At 31.2% G+C, this 13,173-nt stretch overlaps 1 protein-coding gene across 1 annotated transcript in view; it reads left to right on the plus strand.

Moving 5' to 3' along the window:
* Positions 1–1,459: 1,459 nt before the first annotated feature.
* Positions 1,460–13,173, plus strand: part of LOC113386019 — a 22,254-nt gene continuing 10,540 nt past the window's right edge. Inside the window, exons 1-3 of the mRNA XM_026623831.1 lie at positions 1,460–1,483; positions 2,856–3,796; positions 3,908–5,745. Coding sequence (XP_026479616.1) covers positions 1,460–1,483; positions 2,856–3,796; positions 3,908–5,745 — 2,803 coding nt within the window. The remainder of the gene's footprint in view (positions 1,484–2,855; positions 3,797–3,907; positions 5,746–13,173) is intronic.

The following is a 13,173-nucleotide window of genomic DNA, read 5'->3' on the forward strand; positions in this document are numbered from 1 at the left end:
ATTGCTGGAACTTCCCGTACCGTAACGAAACGTTCGAGGAATATTGAATGTTTTCAAATAGATTATTATAAATATTGTATTATTGTCTAATATTTATAAGAATTATATAAACTGAATTGCAGAGTTGAAATTATTTGTTTAAAGTATATTAGAACTATAGTCAGAATTAAAAATAAAATCTGAATTATTTTCGATATACAAAAAATTAAAAAAAAAAAAAAAAAAAAAAAAAAAAAAAATGGTACAAAATTTTTTTTTCCAAAATCAATTATTTTGTTAAGACAAGCAGAAAGTTCTTTGAATCAATTGAATCGGACGCTTAGTTCTCTCAAAAACTGCCATTTTTTGTACATTTAGCTCTGTATCTCCGAAATGGCTGGGCCTGCCTTTGCGAAAAACTAATAACCCTTTCTCCCAATCATTACTAATGGAATGTTTTTTAGATAATTCAAATCGGATGCTCCGTTCTCTCAAAAACTCGATTTCTATTTTCTGCACTCTTTGCTCCTTATCTCCGTAACTGCTGGACCTGTCTTTGCCAAAAACTAATCAGCTCTTCTCCTTATTAATAGGAATCGAATGTTTTTTAAACCATTCAAATCGGTTGATCCGTACGCCCGAAAACGTGGACGAAAATTTGTATCCATACATACATACACACACACACACACACACACACACACACACACATCCATTTTTTCTGAGGTATGCCAAAACGTTCAGAAACCTTCAAAACGTCGAGAAATGTAAAAATTTTCAATTCCGATTTTCGGCCCATTACAATAACTTACCCTACGGGAAGTTAAAAATCGTTTTTTTATCAATTTCGTAATATAATTTAATATTTTAGTACGAAAAATGTGTATATAAACTATGATCCGTTGTTTTTTTATTGATATCGCTTATTTTTAGATTTAGGATTTCATTCTACGTACACAAATAAATGTTATCTGATTAAAATAAAAATTAATTTCAAACAAATTTATTTGAAAATTATTTAAAAAAAGTTTTTTCAATTTGCAAGATTATCATTAAGAAAAATACATGAAATATTTTATAGATTTATGTTGAATATTTTAATATTTTGACAACTTAGAGTATTTCTTTTTTTTTAAATGCATTCGTCCAAATTGTTAGTGATTGTTAAATTGTTAGTAAGTGGCTTATTATTTATAGCGTTTAAAGTAGATGTAATTTTGTTTGATTGTATCTATATAATATTTATACGGAATTTAACATTATTGTTTAAATAATTTATATATTTTTATATTTTGCAAATTTGCACATCCTGCAGTCGGGATATGTAAAACACGCGATACGACTACGCCTTAACTAGCCCGTTGAAGACAGCAGTTTAGAAATCTTCACTTTAACTCTTTCTTCTTCCTACGGGTCATCTTCAATCGTATGCCCACTAACACATCTTCAGACGACGATAAATAGTCCGCAATGGTACATTATGGGAATAGGTACGCTGCACGAGGTCATTGAAATGAAAATCTTCTACTGCCATAGAAAAGGCAGACTCGCTTAGTCGTGTTCCGTTCTTTTGAGAAGAAACTAATACCTCATTTTCGTTTTTCAGAGAAATATGTGCAAAACTCCTTATTAACTCTTTTTATTTGCATTTTTTTGCAAACTCCATATTAACTCACCGTGGGGTGACATCAAAATCGCCAAAAAAATTGAAAATAAATTGATACTTCAACGTTTCAAAATTTAATGATATCGTATAATTTGAAAAAAATGTATGTGTGTGTACTAAGTAGGGTAGGGCGGGGCTAGTTGAGCAACTTTTTACTTAAACGGATGTAGCTCCTCAATGAAAAGTCTCAATAAATTGCTATACGGCTTAATGGATTTGTTGTTTATCGCTTAACAAAAGTGTTAATGCTATTTTTTGGCAATAAGTAAAATTTAAAAGCTACAGCTGTTTAAATGCAGAAAGTCAAGTATGCTCAATGTACCCCGTAGGTGGGGCAAGTTGAGCACTAAGAAATTATAATGAAATCATAGGTTCAATGTCGATTAGTGATGAAATAAAATTAGTTTTTAATAACCAGTTCTATATTTATAGTCTTTATTGACAGAGAAAACAAAACTTATAGTAATTTTCTTCGAATAATTAACCAAAAGTAGAATCAACAAAACAATATCGTATCTTAGGAATTATTTTACCATTATATTCAGTATTTTTGTTTAAAATCATTATTTCTTTATATTATTACTCATAGACTTAGCTTAAATCTTAAAAATAATAATTAATTTCTAGAAGTTAATGGTAATTGTCTTAGTGACAGAACAAGTTTAGCAACTATGCTCAACTAACCCCAACTCGAAATTTCAAAATAAAAGTGAGTTTATAAAAAAACCGTGAAAACTATACCCAGAATCTCTATGCATATTAAAACTACTATAATTATATGGAAGAATAACATTTACCTGTTTAAAAATAAATAACAATTGACTAAACCAGACGAAAACTCGTGATGAATTACTTTTTTACTTTTTGGTCTCAAAATAAACATAATGCCCGTGAGCCTCACTCATTTGTCCAGCGGCCACTAGCGATCGTGGGATGTTTATTTCTCCCAAACCTCTATCTTTCCGTCATATAATGCCTAAACGGACGGTGAATAGTTTTCGTGATATTTCGATTGCTCAACTTGCCCCGCCCTACCCTATGTATGTGTGGATATAGCATGTTTTTGAAAAGACTGCTGAACCAAATTGGATCTTATAAAAATATTTGATTCGCTAGTTATAATGAAGTTATAATAAGTTATTGTTAATACTCTCAATTTACTCGTATATTACAACGCAGCATCAATTTTTTATCAATCTTTTCTTTTCAGGTATTCGTCTCAGGCTTGTGTATCATCCTAATAATTAAAACAAAAATAAGTTCTGCTGCCGTCAGCGAGTTGAATGAATATTTAACACCACCCGCCGCGCCAAAATATCACCACCAGCACTCCCCTATTCGACAACAGAGAAATCATCAATTTGAACAAAGCCAAAAACCACATTTTAATGGACCCCCTATTAGGCCAGTTCAATTCAGTAAGCCACAAACGCTACCTAAAGGTGAGGAACCCAGTTTCATGCAACGCATCGCGCAATGGTTTTTCCCGGGATCAGAAGACCAAGACTTAACTCCACCAGTAGCGCCTATAGCACACCAACCAGCCAGCCCTTCTCAACACGTGCCTAGATATGCTGCTCAACCGACACAAAACCACCATCAGCAAGCGCCGTCTTATTATCGACATGGGCATTCAGTTCAACACTCACGGAAAGATTGTAATCCGTGTGACAAAGTACCTTGGACTCCGATTTTCAAGCCTCAAACGTCAACCTATAATCAACAAAATCAGCATAGCCAGTATAACCAAAATAACCAACAAAATCATCATACTGAGTACAATCAAAATAATCAACAAAATCAACATAATCAATATAATCAGAACAATCAACAATATCATCAACAAAACTTCCAAACAAATGCTCAATATGCTGCTCCGCCAGCAAAACCAAATCAGCACTATAGTACTCTAAATCAAGGAGGTCAGTTAAAGGTAACTAGTAAAGAATATTTACCTCCCCCTGATGTACTCCCATTGGCAACAAACACTCATCATGCCGTACCATTAGCCGGTAGGCCGATTGCTTTGCCCAATTTGAGCCCAACGGCAATACCGCCATTGTTCAACGCAAAACCGTTCAATCAAGGGTCATCTTCTACATTATATGGAACTCAACATCTAGCAGGTTCGGAAAATTTACCAATACATCATCTTTTGAATCCTCAAGTCGAAGATCCATCATTAAGTACAAACCCGTATGGACCTCCTGTAATTCCTTTCAATAAACCTATGTATGATGATGGTGACATTCAAGTTATCCCAAGCATTCCGGTAGCTGAATTTGTTTCATCAGTTGAATATCCACCAAGTATAGTGCAATCTCCGGTTATAGATATCGATCATGCGCCCGCAAATCTTCCTGGTCTTCCTTTGGAAAATCAAGAGCGAAATCCAATTTCTCAAGAGTACAATGCGCCAGAAAGTAATGTGGTATTACCCAATTTTCATCAAGATAGTCATCCTGCAGCTTCCACTTACAATATAAGCGTTGATAATGATAAACTAGAACATATAGGTAGCGTTCCAAACTATGATAGCTATGGTAACAAGTTAGAAATATATGACGATATTCAAACTAGCACACAGAAGCCATATTTTGTAACAAACGTACCTACGTCAGTAACATCTTTGTCATCTTTGCAAACCGCAAATAACCACGCTTATGAAACAACTGATTTTTCATATAGTACAGTAGGTTATAATCAAGAATTTAATATTGAACAACAAAATATTTATGATAGTTCACAAAGCAATCTCAACCACAATTTTGAAAATCAAAATTTAGAGCCACCAGTACAAAACCATTATGGTGAAAACAGAGGACATAGAAACACTGATATCAATTCACAGGTGTACAATAATGAAAATAAATCAGGTCCAAAGGACTCTCAAATATTGTACTTGAATATTAATCCTCCACAAAAACCATTCAAAGGTTTTCGTGATATTCATTATAGAGGTAAAACAGTGTTTACTCCAAGCACTTTGGAATATACAACTGATGTGAATTTTGTTTCAACGTCTATGCAACCGCCATCACCAACTGCTCAAATTCCCTGGGAAAATATTTATAACAAACAAGAATCTATAGATCTATTTCCACCACCTCCTCCCCCAAAAGAATTATCTCCAACGAAAAAACCAAAACAAATTCAAATAATAATACCTTACATGGCTAATAGCAAACCCAAACTGTTTATTAATCCTGAACTCAGCGTGATCCAAGGTCGCAAAGTAAACGGGCCTGGTAAACAAAATGTGTTTTTATACGGTAACAAATTTCCACCAGCATCTGAAATTGATGAAGACTTTCACGAGCAAGAAGAATCAAAAATTGTTACAGCAACTGCTCAGACACAAAAACCAACAACTTTAAAAACAATACCTCTTCCTAAAGTTAGAGATATTTTAAAATTAGCCAATTACACAAAGAAAGAAAAAAGTCCAAAAGAGGAGATTAAGTTACAGAAAAATATAGAAAATCATAAAAATATCACGATAAGCGATACTCTGCCTCCAAAAGTTTCGAGTATCAAATCAACAAAAAATACTAAATCAAAAAGCAATGATACCAAAGACTATCACGGTGAAATGATACGTTTGCAAAAGAATATTGATGATTGGACAGAACAAGAATATTCAAAAGAAACGAAAGAGTACAAATCGAGTACTGCATCTTTGAAACCATCTAAGAAAATACCAGAAGAATATTTAACTACAGTTGCATTGAATGATACTGAAACCACTACTGAATCTGTAATACCAACTACGATTTCAAGTAATTTTGATAGTGTTGATAGCGAATTAAAACAAAATATAACTATCATAGGTCACATAAGTAATAGCTTGTTCGAATCTAGTGTTTCCATTAATACTGACTCTAGTGACGAGAAAAACTCTTGGAAAAAGATAGAATTATCAGTTTCTCCAGTAACGAAGGAAAAGGTGTATGTTGTGACGCCTGTGCCATGGTCAAAGAAATCATATAATTGGCCGGAATTGAAACCGTCAGGTTTCGTTTTACCGAAATATATAACTGAAAAGCCTAATTTAAGCAGCGATGGTATAAATGCAACTAAAGTGAGCTTGCCAGAATCAGGTGAGTTCATTTTTATATAATCCTAAAATAAATATAGTAGTTGAGATATGAAATTTAAGTCATTAAATTATAAATTCTCATTTTACTTTTAAGATAAATTGAGTTTTATAATAATTAACATATATTTGTTAGTATATTTTATTTAAATGCAGCTATAAGTCAATTTTGACTACTGAATACAATTCCAATATAAATATGTAATTGAAATATTGGAAACTGGTCTCATCACTTATATTCAGCATATTTTCCATATACGTCTACTAGCAGAACGAAGTAGACCAATTTTCCTACTAAAGCTAATAGTATAGGAGCCAGCAACGTTTTCAAAACAAGCATTTTAGTCAGGCTGGTTTTTTGGTATGTGGTCCTTGGTGCTCTCTCGGTTAGGGCAAGGGCCGTCTGGCAGCTGGAAGTGGTTGCGTTAATTAGTGCGCAGCCAATTTGTACAGCGCGATTTCAGAATTTTGAAAGCATTTTAGTCAGCCCAATTTTCGTTTTTTTGACTTCGAATAGGTTCACCAGACTCAAATTTTTTGTTGCCAGACATTTTGGGCGCTGCTAAATATGTGCCAGACGCCAATTTATTTATTAATTTTTTTAAAAATTCAAATCATTTTAGTCCGTCTGAAATTTCAGTATTATGTTCGTTAAGGGTAAAAACACGTAAAATTAATTTGCCAGACGTTTCTGCGGTTGTTAACCATGTCTGGCAAGCAAAAATGTCTGGAAATATGATACTAGTTTATAGCATTTTAGTCAGTCCAATTTTCATTTTTTGACTTGATATTTGATTTGATAACTTGAATAAGTTATCCAGATTCACATTTTTGTTGCCAGACATTTTGGGCGCTGCCAAATATGTGCCAGACGCCAATTTATTCATTAATTTTTTTTAAAATTCAAATCATTTTAGTCCGTCTGTAATTTTAATATTATATTCATTAAGGGTCAAGAAACATAAAATTAATTTGCCAGACGTTTCTGCGGTTGTTAAGCATGTCTGGCAACGAAAAAAGTTTGCCAATATGATACTAGTAGACAGAGTGAGACAATCGCTAAATACATTGGCGCGAATGAAACAAAAAACTATTATACTTGTAAGAGCGCCATACGTTTACTAGGCAGAAAACCATAAGAAAAATCAAATAACTACATTAGACAGATGTGTTTGTTATAAACTTCTCTGCAAAATTGTGTTTATACCATTTTTCTTTAGAATCACCGTTTCTTACAAATTGCCATCTGGAAAGTTAAAAAATTCATATTTCTCATAATATGCAGCCTTTATAAATACATCATCAAAGGTGAATTATGAGTGAAAAATAAAAATCCATTGATTTGTTTTGGATAGATGAGTTTAACGAGTCTTATGATATATCACATTGTAGTATTATTGTCCCAGTGTGGGAGGTTCGCATACCTGATTGTTTTGAAGGAATTAATCAAAATAATTATGTATAAATGAATGCGGGGCGTGTTACAACATCCAAAGTGCACAGTTATCATATTAAGCCATAAGACGAATAAATCTGTACAATAGACGTTTTTATTCGTTGTTAAAAACAACGATATTCCCAATTATAATCTTGATTTAAGAGACCTAGGTCGAATGACTATCATTATATAGTGATACATATTAATCTAAAATGAACCCATTTGAATTTTTGAATTATTAAATACACTTCGATTTTTAAAAAACATTGCTCAATTTACAGCTAAAAGCTGAAAGAAAAAAGAGCGGAGAATGCTTGCTGTACAATATTTATTGTATATATTATATATATACTAGAATTTTAAGATTCTATTCTAGGGGTAGCTCGAAATGGTAAGGTAGCAAAACTAGAATTATCAGTATTAAGTATAGGTATGTGTTACAATTAGTTGCTGCTAAAGCCATGTAATATGTACATGCACCAATAATATAACATGTATCATGTAAAATGAAGTCATTCGACTCAGTTAACTTAGTGATAAAAAAAAATTGCGTACAGCAAAATGATTATTGTCAGTTTTCATTGCAAACCTTTTTTTTTTATTTATTTTTATTGGCCTCGCTTACTCGAGCATTTAACCACCTACATTTTTCTATACAATCAAATGTCTTATACAATCTTCAATTTATACTATCTTCTTTATATAATCCTGTTCTTTTTCTATACTTCTTAACTTATCTTCATTCTTCTTTTACTATCTTCTCATTTCATCTTCTAACCACTATTTCTTTCTTCTTTTTCTTCTATACTTCTCATTTGTTCTTCTAAATTCTTCTTACTTCAATTCATTTTTTAATTCCAATTATCTAATTTTTTATACATTTTGATTTTACATACATATCCTTTTATTACAATTCATAATTCTATTATTATTCCAACTTAACTAGTTAATATTTTTTTCAAATTCTTGCCGGAGATTCGAACTCGGAACCTCCAGCATGTGAATCGGGAACGCTACTCTTGAGCTAATGCCGCCACCATTGCAAACCTTAAAATATATGATATTCTTAGAAAATTGACGATGTTACTCAACCACTGTCGAGTCAAATTTTTAAAAAATATTAACAGCAATATTTTAGAATCATTAACATATTTTTTACAGCTAGTAAAATTAAAAAATTGACTAATATGATGCAATTTCTTTGTCTTTTCTAATTAGGTCTTTATTTAACTTTATTTTATTTGTTTTATGAAAATGTTATTGAAATTGCACTAACTTTAAATAGCGCTCTTACGAGTATAATAGTTTTTTTGTTTCATTCGCGCCAATGTATTTAGCGATTGTCTCACTCTGTCTACTAGTATCATATTGCCAGACTTTTTTCGTTGCCAGACATGCTTAACAACCGCAGAAACGTCTGGCAAATTAACTTTATGTTTCTTGACCCTTAATGAACATAATATTAAAATTACAGACGGACTAGAATGATTTGAAATTTAAAAAAAATTAATGAATAAATTGGCGTCTGGCACATATTTGGCAGCGCCCAAAATGTCTGGCAACAAAAATGTGAATCTGGATAACTTATTCAAGTTATCAAATCAAATATCAAGTCAAAAAATGAAAATTGGACTGACTAAAATGCTATAAACTAGTATCATATTTCCAGACATTTTTGCTTGCCAGACATGGTTAACAACCGCAGAAACGTCTGGCAAATTAATTTTACGTGTTTTTACCCTTAACGAACATAATACTGAAATTTCAGACGGACTAAAATGATTTGAATTTTTAAAAAAATTAATAAATAAATTGGCGTCTGGCACATATTTAGCAGCGCCCAAAATGTCTGGCAACAAAAAAATTTGAGTCTGGTGAACCTATTTGAAGTCAAAAAAATGAAAATTGGGCTGACTAAAATACTTTCAAAATTCTGAAATCGCGCTGTACAAATTGGCTGCGCACTAATTAACGCAACCACTTCCAGCTGCCAGACGGCCCTTACCCTAACCGAGAGAGCACCAAGGACCACATACCAAAAAACCAGCCTGACTAAAATGCTTGCTCGAAAACGTTGCTGGCTCCCGTACTATAAGCTAATCGCGGCTAATGTGCAAAAAAAACACAAATAAAATAGTATTTAAACATGTTTTTCAAAGCTTATTCTATTTTTGTGCCATATTGTTTTGATGTATAATAGATATCCCGTTTCAAAATAATCCTTCCTATTGTGGGTTTGTCCATCAACAATATTATCGATCATCTTTAATCAACTACCTCAAAGATTCTAATCTCCAAGATGCTGTTTACATGCATGTTTTATTTAAATAGCACTAAGGCACTAAGTGCATTTCCGCATAAATAAAACTCTTAAAATGAAGAAACCCATTAGTATTATCTTTCCTGAGAAGAATGCGGACTTCAACCTAAAGACGCACGTATTGCGCATTACATATGTAATCATTTCAAATTTCCTTCAGCTACCATTTATTTCAAATACTTTCAATTTTATGTCTTGTAACTTAACTTCCTGTCGTATTTTACAAAAGTCGGAGTAGATTCTCTTAGATTCTTTATCACATTATCACTCGACTCTTTGGCACTTTCTACTTTACTTCTATTGTTGAAACTCTTTTTCTTAGCTGGGAATATTTTACCGAGAAAAAATGTAACTATGTTACTTATTATAACCTTGCAACGAAATTCTCAGGAACTAGACATTGTCGCAGCAAACAAAGAAACCGATAATTAGACATCCGACTGTGGTTTACAGAAAACTAAAAATTAATTTGTAGTTACACAGGTGTAATGATTAAAAAATTATTTTGAGTAATTTAGTAGTTTGGTCTTGTTATATGAAGATTAATTGCTGTAATGCAATTATATACGTTTTGGATAAAGCAATTTTAATTAAAACAATACCTTACAAGTATCATTCAATCAATGTATTTTTGTATGATTACACATAGTATCTTAGTTCTACTTAGATAAAATTTTTCTACTTAGATAGAAATGTTGAGGTAGTTGATCAAAGATGATCGATAATATTGTGGTTAATCAAAAGCCAATTTGGAAGGATTGTTTTGAAAGAGGATGCCCTTTATAAGTCCAGCTGCATAAAAATAATTAAATTTAATTAAAAATATTTAAATCATAAAATTTTATGTTTGTTTTTTGAATCCAACATTACACACCAGCGTCATATTTATGTAATAGGAAAAATGGCCTACTTGGTTCTACGAGTAGTTTTATGATTACTATTGTCCTGAAATTTTTCTGAAAACTTCAAATTTTAATTAATAAGAATTAAATTTTTGACCAGAACAATATATAAAAATGGAACATTTTGAAGATTCGATACGCATGGAGACTGAACCGTTTTCATTGCAAATAAATTAAATTTAATTATAATATTAATTGGATTATACAATTCAAATAAATACAAAAATTATTATCATACTAATTAAAAATAATTTGTCTAAAAAATTAGCAAGCATTACAAAATTTGTAAGCGTAATTTTGAGCATTGTTCCTAACTCGAACTGCTATTTCTTTTGAAATTCATTTGAAATGAATAAACAAAAAAACGGATATTCATTCGATATTAAATTAATCAGTTCGATAATTATTCATCAAATATTAGCAATCATAGGCGATGAAATTAATATGTCGTCTTTCAAGCAATTGGTGTATGTAATTGAAGCTATATTAATTACATATATCATGAACATTAAAATATAAATATGAAAAAAATTTAACGATAGGTTTGTAAACAGAACACTTGATTTTAAAATGTTAAATAAATAATGAAGACAAAAATTTCAAATTAAAGTTTAAATTTGATAAACAATAATTGTATTTGGTCTTGCAATAAAAGTATTTATTGCAAGACCAAAAATGAACCAATGAACAACTGCAAATGAGAAAGATGCATATTAAAGAAGGTTTTACAAAAATTCAACTCGATTCCAGTAAATGATGATTTTTTCTGGTGAGAGAAAAAAAAGTATGGATCGGTTCTGACGTTTTCCAAAAAACTTAAATAGATAATGAATTGATAAGTAATTGATAAGCTGGCTCGACAATATTCAAACAATTTTAACCATTTCTAACATTATTGTAAAAGGATAAAATTAACAATAAAATTTATTCATATGCAGCATTTTGTTTAACTATATGAGCCTCGTATTGGTTTTAATAAGCGATACAAATAAATAAATATAGCTTAATGGAACTCGTTTTCGACTATAACCCATATATATATCATACGGAAGCTGATATATGGGGAATTAAAATAATTTCTAAATACAATCATAGACGTGAACTTCAACGCCTGGGAACGATTTCAAATCATAATTACTCTTACAACAGATTTCTTGTACGATTTTGATTCAATGCTAATTGAGTTCCCGCGCGTCTGTCGCTCGGATTCACTTCGAGTTTTTCCTAGTCGTTATAAATCCATATCATAAATTTTTAAAATATTTTTATTTATACATATGCGAAAAATTAGCAAGAAATTGTGTGACATTTTTTTAGGGCCTTCGATTTTGATGCAATTATGGTATTGTGGTGGAAATAATCCTTCATCATAAAAATCTATCAAAAAAGTCATATAGCATAAAAATACGAGTGAAAGGCATTTTGCCTTAGGGAGCGTCCATTAATCACGTGATCAATTTTTGAAGATTTTTGGATCCCTTCCTCCCCCTTGGTGATATTTAAATTTATCCCCCTACCCCAATTCAACGTCACAAGTATTTTTAGAACCTAGAAAAAATCTTAAATTTTTGGATTTTTTTTTTGAAAAATTTTGAAATTTATATAAATTTCAGGTAAAAACTGATTACACGTGATGTTTTACTAAATCTCCCTACCCTGCACGTATTTTTTTTTCAGATTTGATCAAATCCCCCCTTTTAAGCACCACGTGATTAAAGGACGCACCCTTATTGTGAGTTGAATAAACTTGCAAAAAGTGGAAACAATCGGGCCTGAACAATAAAATTTGAGATTTAGATACAATTTACATATATTTCAAAAATACTGTTTTTGCTGTTACTTATACTAGTCCATGTAAGTTTAGTAATTGATATCGTTTAAATAAACTTGTAATATCTCTAATTGAATTACTTATTCTGCACAAACACGCGCTTGTATGTACTAAAATTGTAGCATTTATTACAAACTTCAATAAATTATTATATAATGATTATAATTCAACCACTTTTCGTAGAACTATAATATCTTAGACCAGGGAATAAATGGCCAAGCAGGTTTGTTTCAAAAACTAATCAGTACAATCTCCGACTGATATCTTTTGGCGAAAGTTTTACACTTTTTTGTCAACTATAAAGAAACGGCTACGCTGATCATCGTGCAAAACTAGTCGACCCCAGTCCTTTTCGAATTACACCGAATTACTTCTAAATTTTTGAAATTGGTTCAGTAGGTTTTGAGAAATCGTCCACTCAATGTTGATTTGGGTTCACGTACAGAAACATTCATTTACAATTTTGGTTTCAAACGATTTAGAGTAACTTGAAACGTCGAAAAAACAAGCAAAAAATAGAATAAAATTAGCAAGTTCGATTTTCTGGCGAAAACAAACATCAAAAAGTTAAAAATTTTAAGATCTTTCCAAAAATGCCACACCAAAGAATGAAGAATTTAAGATTCAATTCAAGAAAAATTATAATTTGCAAATTATAATTTATCTTGAATTGAATCTTAAATTCTTCATTTTTTGGTGTGGAATTTTTGCATTATGAATTTCAGGAATTTATCATGATAAATTCCTGAAATTCATAATGCAAAAAATCGTTGTAAATTGGGATTGTATCCTTAAATACTTATCATCGATAACTTGTTTTAGTTGGTAATTAACACAATCAAGCCCTGAGGAAAACAATGTTTATCAGTGGTTTGATCGAGAATCTATAGGTACTTGAAAATATTCAATTCTTTAAATATTTAACACATAAATCCTCTAAA

The sequence above is a fragment of the Ctenocephalides felis genome, unplaced genomic scaffold, assembly GCF_003426905.1.
Source record: "Ctenocephalides felis isolate EL2017-DRISC unplaced genomic scaffold, ASM342690v1 CF-g0.4_SCAFFOLD_03571, whole genome shotgun sequence".
In the NCBI taxonomy this organism is placed as follows: Eukaryota; Metazoa; Arthropoda; class Insecta; order Siphonaptera; family Pulicidae; genus Ctenocephalides; species Ctenocephalides felis.